Source organism: Euleptes europaea, chromosome 5 (assembly GCF_029931775.1).
Source record: "Euleptes europaea isolate rEulEur1 chromosome 5, rEulEur1.hap1, whole genome shotgun sequence".
Lineage (NCBI taxonomy): Eukaryota > Metazoa > Chordata > Lepidosauria > Squamata > Sphaerodactylidae > Euleptes > Euleptes europaea.
Genome location: NC_079316.1, coordinates 96,601,344 through 96,616,799, shown reverse-complemented (window position 1 = coordinate 96,616,799; position 15,456 = coordinate 96,601,344). Strand labels below are relative to the sequence as shown.

At 41.5% G+C, this 15,456-nt stretch overlaps 1 protein-coding gene across 2 annotated transcripts in view; it reads left to right on the top strand.

The window, feature by feature from the left end:
- ARID5B (AT-rich interaction domain 5B) overlaps positions 1 to 11,837 on the top strand; it is a 237,803-nt gene extending 225,966 nt beyond the window's left edge. For both annotated transcript variants that reach the window (XM_056850125.1, XM_056850124.1), the window contains exons 9-10: positions 4,677 to 4,875; positions 9,673 to 11,837. In XM_056850125.1, coding sequence (XP_056706103.1) covers positions 4,677 to 4,875; positions 9,673 to 11,817 — 2,344 coding nt within the window. In that variant the 3' untranslated portion in view covers positions 11,818 to 11,837. The remainder of the gene's footprint in view (positions 1 to 4,676; positions 4,876 to 9,672) is intronic.
- The last annotated feature ends 3,619 nt before the right edge of the window (positions 11,838 to 15,456 follow it).

Genomic DNA, 15,456 nt, shown 5'->3' with positions numbered 1-15,456 from the left:
TCCCACAAGCTTCCTTTCTTATAGATTTGGACAATTATGGCCTGCTTCCAAGAATCAGGGATAATACCTTAATTATGTATTCTAAAAAACATGGGAGCCAACATTCTAGCCCTCCACATTGGATTGGCGTTAAAAAGCTCAGCAGAACATAAATCATATCCAAGAGCCTTACAGAGTTTTAGATCTTTAATTAAAATGATTAAATCATTAGTAGTAACTGGGACCACTCCAGATCCGGCAGAAAATCCAGAACCTTTGAATTATGGGATAGAGGAATAAAAAAATAGCTGACAGAAATGTTATTCCCATACAGTAGGGGCGATATGACACATACAGCCTTGTTCACCCTGTAGCCTTGTTGATCAGTTTCCAAAAGGTCTTGATTGACAGCTGTAGCTGCTTCCTGCAGCAATTTCCAACCTAGCATCGTATCCTCCTTTTTTCCGGTTGATCAATTTCTTGAGATCCCTTTTCAGACCTATTAATTCTTCTAGGTCTTGCTTAAGATTATATATACGGAATCTCCTATGCTTTTGTCTTACCCACCTTCTCAGGGCTTTACATTCCTCATCAAACCAACTGTTTTTTGGAGGCTTCCAAACTTTTACATAGACTTGTTTTAAAATAATAGATTTAAAATGGTCAAAGAAGTTATTCAAAATGGTCAGATTTTGTACTACTGAAGGATCACTCCTCATTTGTTCAGCCATATTTAAATATAAACTTGAAAACATAGCGGCCCTCACTTCCTTTCCTGCTCTAATGTCCAGGGTTTCACTTTTATTTTAACATCACCTTGCAACAGGGGATCGCCAGGGGGCAGAATTTGCCCTCTTTCAGATATCTTTCCATACCCCTGGTGTTTATCCCATCCAACCCCCCATCTTTTCCCAACACCTCCATGTCAGAAGTCTTAACATTGAAATCACCTGCGATAATTATCTTAGTCCTAGGAAATTCATTACACAAGCTATCGATGTAATTTTCCAATACAGTCTAATTTTGCTGGTGTTGGATTCACTAGCTACATATTTCAGGCATGTTGGTGTTTTCTGGAATTGTTTGTAAAGCAGAGAACCAGATTCTTCCTGTGTTGGGCATTATTGGCCTACATTTGACTAAACACAATGTGTGTGTGTGTGTGTGTGTGAGAGAGAGAGAGAGAGAGAGAGAGATGTTGTAATGGTATGTTAACCCAAGGGTTGAATTTTCCACAAGCTTTATTACTCTTGTACTATAACAGCTTCCCATAATCAGATGATAAGATCACATCCTGTGGGTAATTGTATTGTACCATGACAGGCTAACTGGAGAGAGAAAAACATTTCGCTAAAAATTCTAACAAATGGAAACCTCTCTGTCAAACTGCAAATGCTCACAGTGTTAAACTTCATTTTAATCCTCTGAGCTTTACAATACAGAGTTACATACGTTCTCTTGTTAACTTTGCTTTTTTAAAAAAAATCCTGGTTGCTGTAGAGAAATACCACTGCATTAACGTTTTTTGTATAAGCGAGCAAAGCGTCTGCCCTAGAACAAGCTATCCTTGTGTTTTGATTCATTTTTTACCTTAGTCATGCCGCTCTCCAGATACAAGAAACATTTAATTCCAGATTTCCTGCTGTTGGCAGTAGGCCTTTGACCAGCTATGCGAAATGTATTTTTACTGCTGTGTCTCTGCCAACTGCTGAGCTCAGTGCAAAATCACTAAAATGGAAACGTATTCCCAATGTTGAACTCGTCAACCAGGGTTCCTAATTATCATTAGACCTAATGAGTTTGAGGGAGCGTCTGTGACAGCAAAGAGGCAGAATCCTTTCTTTCCTTTTTGTTGGACGAAATTTAAAAATGCCACAAAAGGTTTCTCAGAAAGAGTGCTAACAGTTGAGTAATCTTAATCAAGTCTGGCCTTGTTCCTATTCCCGCTTAAACCAGGAGGGTAATCACACAGAATATTTTATTTTAAAAGGGCTAGTGGTGGGTTTTAGTATCATCCTCTAATTTAAAGCTATGAGCAGCTTTTGCAACATTTACCGACAGAATATGTAGATTGCTAGTAGCCCACGTGTTCCCATGGCAACCAAAGTCAAACAACCCTTTCTGCAATGCTAACAATTATTGCCATTAAAAATGTATTTTGGTCAAGCCTGTTTCTTCATTTTAACCCACAATAAAAAAGGTGTAAATATTTCTTAGAGTGAAAACCCAACTTCATCTCCATAGCTTAAAAGACCCCTGCCCAGGCAGATACTACATTGTGCCTCAAATGTTTTGGGCTTCTTTACTGATTAAATTGGCTACTTCGAGTAAGAACGAGATTGTATTTTTTCTCCTTAATCTGCCTTGTTATGCTTCTTTTTTATTACATAAACATTAACTGTAATGTTACAGTGGGAAGCAAGCATTTGGCAGACTGTATTATTTCGCTAAGCCTGCATAGAGAGAGCCGTTTTCAGTTTTAGCAGCTGTAACATGTTTAAACTCAGCCTGTAATGGGATCTGAAGACCAATATTCCCTGTGGACGTTGCTTAGCTTCATTACTGGCCAGCTGCCAAATTCAGGGCTCGAAAGTATTATTCACGCCTCTCTGCACATACCCATGTCAGAGCATGCTCAGATAATGAATTTTGTTTCTAATATGGCATAAATTAGGTTTACATTTTAACATAATTTATGTTGCATTTTATTAAAATGTGAAATAGCAAGCAAGCTAATCCCAGGTTTCTTGAAGCCCAACTGTGTTTGAACATCTAAAAGTATCTAAATTAAAACTGCATGGCTTGGATCTGATTCTGAAACATTTTTTTAAAAAATCTGTGTCTGAACAAAAGAGTTGTCTGTCCTGAACTCTTCGATGAAGCTACAGTTAAGGAAGTTTGATATTTGAACAGATTGCTATGTTTAAAAAGCAAAAGTAGATTCTCTTCACAGAAACCTATTTCTGAAAAATATTTACCATATTAAAGTTCAGTATGTAGAAGTTAGACTGATTTTTTTAATTAATCCTGCAAACAGACATTAATTAAATCATGTTGAATGTGTTATAAAACTTTTATCCCTGAAGTTGAGATTCAGATTGTAAAGCCAACCATCGTTTTCATCATTGGTTATTTTTCTTAAAGAATCACGAGCCGCATTGTAGAATTAAATTGCGAATTAAAAGTTTGATGTTGTTTCTAAAGCAATTTGTGCACTTTAGGAGATAATGTCATGTAATTAAAATTATTTGATTTAAATAATATCTTCAATCTCGTGCTTTGTCCACCATCTCTTTCCTGACCAAAACTGCTGGCCTTTTTTTGTCTTTTCCTTAGAGAAAGAATAATCTCAACCGCAAAATATGTGTTACTCATGACATTTATGCTACAAATTTATGCTAGAATGGCTGTTGGGGGGAGTTGTTTTCATTTGAAAGAATAATATTTTGCCCAATAGATACCGAGTGTGGATTCATCATTACATACTGATGAGGTAGTAAAAGCTTATTATACCAAAATGCTCAAACCTAATAGAGAAAATATTGGCGTTTGAGGAAGAAATGCCAGCATTGAGTAACCCAGTGCATAACAGAAGTGGCTTTCGTGCAGTAACTGCAGTTATCATAGGAAAGTTATTAGGAACATGGGGTTGGGAGATGGATTGTACGAGGGCCAGCTTCCTGCTGCACTTTCTGTTGAATTTCTCCCAGCCCCTGCCCCCTCTACTCTGCCTCCACTTGTAAACATGCAAACATCACTGGACCCAGTGGGTTAGGTTCAGTGATGCGCCAGCAGAAGGCACTTGCCAATGCAGATCTTCCCCATGTCCCCCTGCCCCTTCTACCTCCTGAGACCTCCCAAAAGATAATGCCAGAGGTCTCTTGCACCCATGGTAACTCCACAGGCAGAATAGGGAGATGGGAGTGATTTTGCTCTTCACTGCAGCCCCTCTGGACTCCATGTTTACTCCACAACCTTCAGTGTCATTTTTTCAGAGAAGGTGACTGGGGGAAGGAGGACAGGAAGGCTCTGTGTTCCTGAGTGCCTTTTAATATGAGCTTCATTGGAACCACACCTGTATCTTTATGTTGCTGACGGCTGAAAATGGCCTAGCTATGGGACTAGGCAACATCAGGATGGGGAGGAGGAAGTGTCTAGTTCCAAGTCTAATTTGGAAAGCATTTCAAGAATTCAGACCCAGGGCCCAAATTGGCCCAATTCAATCCTGTTAATGTCTTATGAATGAGTGAAGCTCAACTGTTTATCAACCCCATCTTTCCAGCTTAAGCAGAATCATGTTTATTTGCTGGTTTAGTTTGGGACCATTACACTATTTTACAAGTACATCTTAAAATCTCAAGTATGAACGTAAGAAGCAGATAGGAAACATTTCTGTCATCTTGGTATGTTCATGAGAAGACCAGGATTGGCTGTGATTTCCTGACAACTGTGTACTTGGTAGCAAAACTGGGTTAGTTGCTGGTTATCAACAAAATGGCCCACTATGGGAAGCACTCACTCAGTGGGTTAAGTTGCAGTTTGGTACAACTGAGCTTCTCATCAGAGTTCTTCTGGATGCTGAACATTCTTATCTGAAGTTTTACAAAATGGTTATTACAACAAACTTCTATAGCCAATGCATTTTTTATCCTTTGTTGGTGAAAACTTCTAGTACTGATCAATGATTTGTTCTTTAGATTAATCCTGCCATATGAAAGATTTATTAAAGGAGAGGAAGATAAGCCACTACCGCCTGTGAAACCTCGAAAACAAGATAATGTTCCCCTGGAGAGTGAAAGTAAGACAAAATTGTCTGGAACAAAACGGATCAAAAATGAAAGCCAAAAGAGCAAAAAAGAAAGAGATAATACACAGAAGTCCCAGGATGCACCTGAGGTTAGCTTTTGTCTTTGCTTTTAAAATTAATTGTGTTTTAGTTTTTGCAGTGCTACTTTGACCACACTGTATTAAAATATATATATATATATATATATATATATATATATATATATATATATATATATATATATATATATATATACACACACACACACACACACACACACACCACTGAATAGATTCTACCACCACTAAATAGAATCTACCACTGAATAGATCTCTCTAACAAGAGTTGTTTTGTTGATGTAAGTCTTCGATCCTGTGCACAAGGGGAGAGGCAGTTGTCATTGATTTCTCCCCATCCATGACAGCCCTTCCACCCCTGTTCCTTACCAGCAGCATTTCATGATTCAGTGGCAGGTTCATACTTCTGTGCATGGAATTTAGACAGGATCCAACCCTAAATGTGTACAGTGCTGTGAGAATGGTTAACAATGTTTATGTATTCTGATATGTGTCAGTACAATGATAACATATCCCGGTAACATCCCATTTCAGCAAAACACATTGGCAATAGTCAAACATCTGCCATCTTGCAATAAATCATTTTGAAATTATATTTGCATACATGATCCCTTCGAAGAGCCTGGTGTTGAAACAGTAATGCAGGAATGAGTTCCCGCCTGTTACTCAAAACTGAAGTATACTTGTTGGATTTTTTGACTTCTCAGACTACAGAAAGGCACGTAAATGCTAAGGATGCATTCAGACATCACTTTTTGCCAGCATTAAATGGGGATGTGCATGAATCCAGTTTCTTGTCATCCTCACACAGGCACCCTGCAGTTTTTTCTTTCCTCCTTCCTTCCTTGCACAGAAGATCCTGGTTCAAAACTAATTTTGATTACCTGTGACATATGAAAGCAGTTATGCGGGTTAACTGAAGTCAGATTTCCCTGTAGAATCTGGGATTGTAAATCAAGAGTTTAACCTTTGTTTAGAATTCTAGTCGGGGGGAAGTTAACTCAACCCTATATTTGTATGTCATAGGTAACCAGTTAGTTTCTAACTAGGATTCTCCCTTCCATCCTTTAAAGGATACATTTTACAACAATGTTGTTTGACCAAAAGAGCAAAAATAATTCATTTCACCTGTTCCAGACGGTGTGCACATCAGTTAGCATACACTGGGTATGTGCAGAAATGGTAAGTAGGTAGTGTAAAGCCAAAGGTCAAAACCATCTTTGACAAGTAAGGGTGCTACAATTCATTCTTTATCACCTATTATTTTCTATATGGTAAATGCTCTGGAGACACTTTCCCCATGAGGCAGAACTGCATATTGCAAGCATTGCCATTCGCAGGACCCTGTAGTTTGCAATTTAGCATTTTGGGGGGCAGTGTCATTTGAAAAAAAAAATGTCACATGAAATCTAATATGGGAAACTTCACAAAATAAATTGACCCACAGGGTTCAAGGCAGGTATTGAAACTGGTGTGGGTGAGTACTGATAGGCTTTTTTTGATAGATTACTTTACCAAGCCAAATTCCAAATTGAGCACAGGGTGGATTGCCCACTGCTAGTTTGCAAATGAGGGGCAATTACAGCAAAGAATGCATGGTGGTTGGAAGCCTGAACTTAAATCAGAAAATACATTTTATATGTTCACAATGAGAACATTTATTTGCAACAGATTCTTTATAGTTTTTGTAATAGATTTGTAAACTATAATAAGTTTTGAAAAGCATGATCGTGATTAAAATATACGTGAGAGAGGTACACAGATCTCCCTAAGCTGCTGCAAGACTGCAACACAGATTGCCGAAAGCACGGAAATTCAAAGTTATGACTAGCATTCCATTCCTTGTTCAGCCCTTTATGCCCTGTCATTTACTGCCGGGGAGGGGGCGTTGGTTGGATCAGCGAATTCTTCTATTGCATTGCATACCATATGTGCCCTAACAGCTAAATGCAATGTAACATGCGAGCAGTAGAGTGTCAGTATAAACTCTGAACTTCCTTGCTTTTGTTGTCTGGTATCTCAAATTTCCTGCTTTCTTAAACTGCAGTTATTTTTTTTTATGCGAGTCATAGGTCAAGTTCTTAGATTGGGAGCAGAGTAGAAAGAACACAAAATGCAATTATGTGTGTTTCCCACTGCAAGAATGTAATTATTTTCTCCTGTCAGGCTGTAATGTGAATGTTTTTAATATCAGATTCTCCCAAGTTTATCAGGAACAGAACAATGCTTTTAAAAACCTTTAACCATTGTGTTGCTGAAGCCTGTGTTTTCTTACATTTTTTTAAAAAAAGTATACTTAATTCTCTTTCTGAAGAACAGTGTTAAACAATGATTTCATTATCATTGGCTGCTGCAGAGTATTACAAACCAACCATGATTTTGTTTGTGATGAAAGTGAGGTTACAAGTCCTTGGATTCATATTGTCCTACCCTTTCTCTCTCTTGCAAACCAGGCTAAGGTTGAAAGTTTTTGGTTTAGAATTAACCTTAGTTTGTTGTGACATCCATGTTGTACAGTTTAACAAATAGCAGTTTTTCTCGTCAATGAACCAGGATTCTAAAGAGGGATTAAATCATAGTTCAGAATTCTGATTTGCAGGCAAGAAAAAAACAACAGTTTGTTAACCTGCCTGATTTAGGCTTGACAACAAATTGCAGTTAGTTCTGAACCAGGGAGTCTTCATTTAAATCTCCTCTCCAATACCCCTGGGTAATCACTCTGTCTTAGGTTGTTTATGCATGGGTACTTTGACTCATGTTCGCCCCCACCTGTCTCGGTTATTCCTTGGAGTTATGCATGAGTTTTCCATCCATTAGAGATAACCTTGCTGCCAGCCATCACAAATCCTGGACCTTCCCATTCCTCTATTAACCTGATTCTTCCCTCTCTCCTGCACTCAGCCCGGGTGAAATCCCCATGCATATGGCAAAGCGCGGGACATGCAAGCTTGGTTTCTCTCAAAGCCAATTACAAAGCAGTGTGTAAAGAGGCAGGGATTCAAATGCTTCCTGCTTCCTCTGAGCTCTTTCTGAGCAGAAAAAAGGCTTTTTAAAACCAAGGCTTGGATTTCTCCCCACCCCCCTTTCAGATTGCTCTGTTTTTTGTTCTTAAAATGCTTTTTTATGCAGCAATTTGGTTTGGGGGGATTTTCTCTCACAGCAGCATTTAAAGGGGCAGGGACTTGATTTGAGCTTGGAGACTGCTGGTGCATAGATTCCCAATAGGAAAGTGTGGGTCCAGTAAGCAACGAACCACAGGTAAAACTCCCATGCATAAATGACCTTAGTGTCACTCACCTCACAGAGGAATAGAGGAAGGAAGAGTGATGTATTTCTGCCTGATCTTCTTAGAGAAAAGGAAGGATAAAAATCAGCTACTGACGCTTCTGTTGTAAAAAAAAATGGTTGTGTGAAAATGGCATTAATTGATTACAGCTTAGCACTGTATTTTGCTGTTATGACTGAGTACAAAAGGAAATATTCTTCCTCTACTGCATAATGCTAGTGAACCCCAGCTAGAAACTCCCATCCAAGTTTTGCCCAACAGAGAAAGAGTACATCTCCTTATTAAACATGATTGTACTTTTCCCCTTCTGCTTTGCTCATCTGTCTGGTATTTTCCTGTAATTGTGTATGCTCTAGAGACCAATGCTAGAATTTTTTTGCAAAATGGCTAATGATGGTATTTGGACTGCAAAACTCAAAAGGTTCTTTTTAGGCTGTGTTCCTTTGCTGTGCATGTAATATATATGGAAGCAGTCACAATGAGTAACAGATACTTTAATAGCAAATAGGAAAGCCTAACACACTGGGAAATTTAAAAGCAGCTGCAAAGCTTGGAGAGGATTGATTCATTGGCTGCCTTGAATCACACGGCACCCTTCAATGCAGCATTTTTGATTATTACTCTCCTGATGCCTCCTCATTGCAGCTAAGAAAGAAAGAAAGAAGGGAGGGACATAACAACAGTAACAGAAGAGCCCAAACCAGGCTGCAGCTTTTTGACTGCCATTTTGAAAGGGGTTGTCAGTCAGCTTGATCACAGATGGAGCACTCTAATGACCCCCCCCCCGGTCACAGTTCATTCGTATACGTAATGGAATGAATAGCAAGAATTGAGTGCACGAGGTTTATTAACGAAGGAGCATAGATCCTTATATTGGCTTTGACTTAGGGAAGCTCGCTCAGGGACGAGAGCAAAACACTCTTGCGGCACGTTGGCAGCTTTATTCTAATCTCTAAATAAAGCAGCCCCCTTCCCCCGCTGAGACACAATGGCAATTGTTTAGAAGGTTGTGTCCCTCCCTTCCCCCCTCCCCACTTACACATTTTAAATATTTTAAGAGGGATGATGCATTCTAGAGTAAGCACTGATCTCAGATTAGATCTAAAGTACAGATAACAGCTGTAAAACCAGCCGTGTTTGAGGTTTGTTATATGCTTAGGTATGTGTTTCAGATATTTCTAGACTACACTGTGAAGACAGTAATTGTCCCCTTAACTAAAAGATAACCTCAGCAAAATAATGCCAGGTCAGCACATCAGTGGGACCCTGTTTTATGCAGTCTGGGAACAAGCGTTGATAGAATGCATCTTATTATGGCACTAAAGAGGATGAGTATTTCTTAATATTTTCATGAGGCAGATGTCTCTTTTAAATCTGATCGTGGATATAAAAGCTTTCAGATTTCAACAGAATGATTGACGTTTGTTTCTAAGAGATGCTACTGTGTCCTGTATTTAAATTTGGGATAATTTTTTCCTCTCTTTCGTCTTGCGGTGTCATCTCTCACAGCTAGCAATTGTTTTTATTTGTTTGTTTGTTTTTAGGTTTCATCTGAACAAGAAAAGGATCCAGAATGTCCAGACCAGAAAAGCTTATCTGAACTAAGTGTAGTAGATGAGATGAAGCCATCTATAGAAGAGCACGAGGCACCAGTGCCAGATGCAGCTGGAGGAACACCTCTGGAAAAGACCAACCCAAAGGAAACCAACTCATACACTGAGGAAGTCAAGGAAGAGGTTTCACCCGAGGACTCCTTTTCAAGCACTTTGGTGCCCTCAGATGCAGATGCTGTTTTGGATTCAACAGCTAGCAAACTATCCAGTCTGCCAGAGGACCTGGATGAACCAAAGCAGGAACTCAGAGCACAGAGATTTGCCAACTACCTAGAAAGCGATGCCCACGAAATTCCATTTAACAACTTCTCCACTGTTGAGCTGCCAAGTCAGAATGAAATAGCGGACAATAAACTCCCAGAGATGGCAGACTACATTGCCAACTGCACAGTCAAGGTGGACCAGTTAGGAAATGAGGACATACACAATGCACTGAAGCAGAGCCCCAAAGTCCTTGTAGTACAGAATTTCGACATGTTCAAAGAAAAAGAGCCTTTGGGTTCCATTGATGGCGATCCAGGTTTCAGTTACACGCCACTGCTGTACTCCAAAGGCAACCCGGGCATCATGTCGCCCCTAGCGAAGAAGAAGCTCCTGTCGCAGGTCAGCGGGGCAAACCTCTCGTGTAGCTATCCTTATGGCTCGCCCCCTCCTTTGATCAGCAAGAAGAAGTTGAGCAGCAGAGAAGAGCAGTCACTGAGCATGCCCCAAGCTCTTCATGCCCCTGTGATGGAGGCCGCAGTGGTCAGCAGGCCCTCTGTGATCCAACACGTACAGAGTTTTAAGCCCAAAAATTCAGAGGAAAGGAAACCTGTGAACGAAACCTATCGGCACGAGTTGCTGTTAAAGAAAGTGGATTCGGAGTGCTGTGATTTTACCAAGCAACACCTGACTACTCTAGCTGAGTCCTATGCGCTGAAATCAGAAATTCAGGATATGAAAGACAGAATGAATGAGAAGAGAGCCCTCCACCATTCCCACATGCCCACCTTCTTGACAGACTTTTACTCGTCTCCTCACCTGCACAGCCTTTATAGGCACACCGAGCACCACCTTAATAACGAACAGACGTCCAAGTATCTCCCTCGGGACATGTTCAGAGAGTCGGAAAACATTTCCATGTTCCCTCAGCACAAGCACCTGGATAAGCGTAACTTATGCTATCACCCCCCTTTACATCAACAAGAGAAAAAGACCCCACTGGATGCCTCTGTGGATGATCAGCCGACTGATCTGAGTCTTCCGAAAAGTTCCCACAAGCAGACTGCAAAAGGTGTGGGGTCCAGCCTCTTGCATGCTTCAGCGGGGCATCCAGAGAGCAAAAGTATGCCCCAGTTCCAAGCCCTGAGTGGCCAGCCTCTGGGCCTAGACTGTAATCCCAAAGCTTGTCGTGTCTCCCCAATGACTGTCTTGGCACCCAAAAAGCAGCATAGTGAGCCCTTCCTCAGGTCCAGCAAACCACAGAACTTGAGGAAGATGGAAGGCATGGCCCACCCCATCCTCAGCCACAAAACAAATGTCCAACCTGTCGGGGCAGCTCGGCCTTTGAAGCGCAGCCTGGAGGATTTGGACAAAGCCATTTCAGAAAAAAAGATCCGCGCTGTCTCACCCCTGCGCTTACCAAAGGAAGCACCCACTAAAGATAAGGGTCTCGAGCCAGAGGTTGATGGCAGCAAACTGGCGCATGGCCTGCCCTCTGGCAGCATGATCGAGGGCCACAAATTCCCCCTATCGAGCCCTATCTTCACAGGTTTGTACCCAGGGACTCTCTGCAGCGGCCTAAGCAACCGCATTCCTGCTGGGTACTCTCATCCTCTGCAGTACTTGAAAAACCAGACAGTGCTTTCTCCACTAATGCAGCCTTTGGCTCTCCATTCGTTCATGGTGCAGAGACAATTCCTTACCTCCCCTGGCAATTCGCAGCAGCTTTACAGGCATTTAGCTGCGGCAACTCCTGTCGGAAGTTCGTACGGTGACCTTTTGCACAACAACATTTATCCTTTGGCTGCTATCAATCCTCAGGCTGCTTTCCCACCTTCTCAGCTGTCTTCTGTACATCCAAGCACAAAACTGTAAATCCTCCCTTTAAAAACAAACAAAAAGAGCAACATTCCTTTACCCTGTGATGTCTTGCGAAATTTAAAACAAACAAACAAAAAAAGAAATCTATATTTGTGTTAACCAATAGGTGGTTTTGTCTCTGATTTCCGAATGCCTCAAATGTGATTGAGACAAGACTGGTTCTGTTGGGCTCCTTTTTTTCACCTCTGGCGCCCACATCTACTTCTCCTGTAGTCATTCACTTTGCCTAGCAGGGTTCCAAAAGGATCTCTGCCTTGCTTGAAAAAAGAGTCAGAGCAGAGCAGACCAGGTGGTGAGTTAGGCCTTGTTTTTGCTCTTGGAGAAAACGGTCTGGGTTTTTTGGGGGGGGGGTATGTCTCGTCCCCTCCTTGCTTCCCAGGAGTGGGTTTGGAGCAGTTCAAATCAGGAGGAAAGGGAGGTCTGATGGAAAAGGTGTTAGGCAGTGCACATGGTCATCAGTGGATGTTGCTTCTTTGGGTACCATTTCGTTTCCTGACTTGTAGGAGTCCAGATCAATGCAATGTATAGTATAGACCGATCTTAACACTATTAAACCAGAAAAAAAGTAAAACACTGTTCAATTGGACTGTACATCCCTGTTTCATAAACAGCAAACAAAATTTACTAGTGTCAACTTGGCTTGTATAATTTATATAGGTTCTTATTTTCCAACATTAGCCTATGCTCTGTTTGGTTTTTTGACCTTTTATCACATCTTTTTCGTGTGAAAGAAAAAAATGGCAATCTCTGTTGAGGGTCCTTTTTTAATGCATCTGTTTTTTCCTTCCTCTGCTTATTCTTTTTTTGAAAAGCAGCTTTTGGGGGAGTAGCTATTGTCATTGTTTACAAAACAAAAGCATTCATTTTTGACAAGCCTTTACATTGAAGAGAAGCTTACTGTAGATCATGCCAATGGTGCGATAATCCCAAGCTTCATGTCCTTCTCCCGAGGCCTGATGCCAAAAGGTGCCAAGCTCTCACCTCGTCAATCCGAACAGTCCTAATTTGTACATAAGTTGCTCTTTCAGCGGATGCTGAGACTTGGCTTTGCTGTAATCATGCTCTGTGAATTTGTTAGGAACTGTACTTCTCCTTGTCTAGGCTGTGAAGCAGCCTTGCATATTCAGGGAACATATTCAGGACTGTGCTGGCAATGTGTTACTCAATAACAGTGGAGTCTAGAGGTCCTTTCTTGTAGGCTGTGAAACTATTTCAAGAATTTCAGCCATAGGCAGAGAGAAAATGTGGTTGCAAGGCGGCCTGGATTCTGCCCTGCGGAAGGGAGATTGGTGAGAACTGATGTCCTTTAGCAAAGGCCAGAGTTTGGAGGGCAGTTTGACGGACAGATTTGGCACTCTTTGCTTGGGGGTGCCTTCTAGTCCACTAGAGGGTTCCTAGCAGTCAGTCCTAAAAAGCGTTGGACAGTCTGTCTTGTTCCAGGGAAATATTTTTAAGATTTGGTTTAGCATTAAACCATAAGGGCAGCTTAGTCTATAAACCACTTAAATCCCAGCGTACTTGACTCTTTGGTCCCATTGAACAAAAGTTTCAAGTCAGTGAAACTTAACCTGAGCCTGGGTGTCCCATTGACTCTGAGAGGGACATTCCTGCTGAAAGCTAAAATTGTCTTGAGGTGGTTTTTTTGGAACAGGCCAGTGTGTTCAGATTTACTTCAAAAAACAGGAGCATGGCACAAAAGGTCAGCAAATGTTTTTTGTTTTTTTTAAGGGTATATATTTTGAACAGGGCAAGGGCTCAAAAAGGCCCGTAACATGGGCAAGCGGCACATTTAGACACAGGCACAACCCCGTGTCCTCCTTACACACATGAACAGCAACAGTTGTGGGCCTTAGCTGGCTGCTTGCTCTTCATTGGCTTTAGCTTTGACTTATACTTGAGGAGAGAACACCTCATGTGTGAAAGGTGACGTCTCTGACAGCCAATGTTTTTTGAATAGCCTTTTGCCTACATGAGGAGTTCCCAACCTCTTTGGGACTGGGGGCACCTTTGGAATTCTGACACGGCGTGGTGGACGCAACCACAAAATGGCTGCCACTGAAGGTGGAGCCATGCACACACCCAGGGGAAGTCCAAGTGTAGGGGAGAAGAAAGGTAATTTTAAAAAATGCACTGGGAAAGAGTGAGGTAATAAAACCAATGCTGGTGTCAACTGCTGCCAAAGCAACCTTATTTTAATTTGCACAGCCAATCAGACCAGTGGCCTATCAGAAGCTGAAAACGCTTGGCAAACACCAGCTAAGGTGTTGGTGCCACAGGCACCACATTGGGGACCTCTGGCCTACATCTTTGGGAGAGCAGCAGAGGGCATAAGGGGCAGACTCGTGTTTACATAAGAGGAAAGGTGTTAATGAGTCCCTTCCAGGTGCCTGGGCTTATAGGAGAGAAAGTGTCTGAGGTGTATAATGGGAAGAAGGCCCTTGACCTTGAGTCTTACGTTAAGGAGCAGCCCTTGGGGTGGGGAAGTGCAGGTTCAGCCTACAAGTTGCCAATATGTCAGCTCGATGGCCGTTGACCGATGCCAGGAGTGGAATTTCAGATGCTGTAGTTGGCTGTAGTCAGGTCAATGAAACAATGCTTATTATTGACATTGGATAAAATCTGTGCTGTAGCGTTAACAACACAGCTACGTCCTTGGATGCTGTCAGTTCAGGTCTCACGGACTTGCCCAAGTACCACCTCCAGTTCTTGAAGTGTCAGCAGAACATGGATCCAAGCCACCACCACCCTATGTTGTACACAACTGGCTGTTGCCAATGATCCAGCTTAACCAGGGTAACCCAGGGAGCTGCCGGGCTCAAAGTGAACATGGACCAGCTAGAATTACATGAAGCTGAGACACAGCAACCTTTCCCCAAGTCTTGTTTGTTTGTTTGTTAAGAGTAAAAGCCAATAAGCGGTGGGTCCCCCCCCTCAGGAAAGCAGTCTTACGATGGTGTGGATTCATTGTATGGGACACCCCTGCTTCGGGTATGGAAGTGTGGACAACTACACAGAGAGGCGGAAGCATTTTTTTTTTTACAGTGTGAAAACTGGTTGTGCTCTGAACCCTTCCCAGATAGCAATTCAAATGCAAAAAAACCATCAAAAACGACTGGAGTCTACTGGAAACTACTTAAAGAAACACCTTGCATGCATGCTAGACAGCCTATATTAAAGTATCCTGTGATATGAAGCCAACTGCAATATATAGTGTAACCTATTTAATATACAACGGGGGGGACCAGAATAGTAGACAGCTACTGTTAAAGATCAATGTTATCTTCAATTAAATGCTTTTATGTTCTTGTGATAAAACTATAATCATGATGCATAAGCAAGACTAGTAGAATTTAGCACCTAAATGTGCCAACGCAGACATTTTTTCCTGCTGTGCTTCAAACATTAAAGAAAGAAAACAACACCGTTGCATTTGATCATATGCCATAAAGGGCATTGTTAGTAAAAACAACAGCAAAACAGACAACTGCACTAAACCTGACTAATGTAATAATTGAAGGGGGAGGAGACAAGGATTACAAACCTGTAATGGCTATTGTCAGAATTGTGAGCCTGGTATTGTAAGTCAGGGAATGCAATGCCTCTCTGATTTGTGTCAGATAATCAGCACATCAG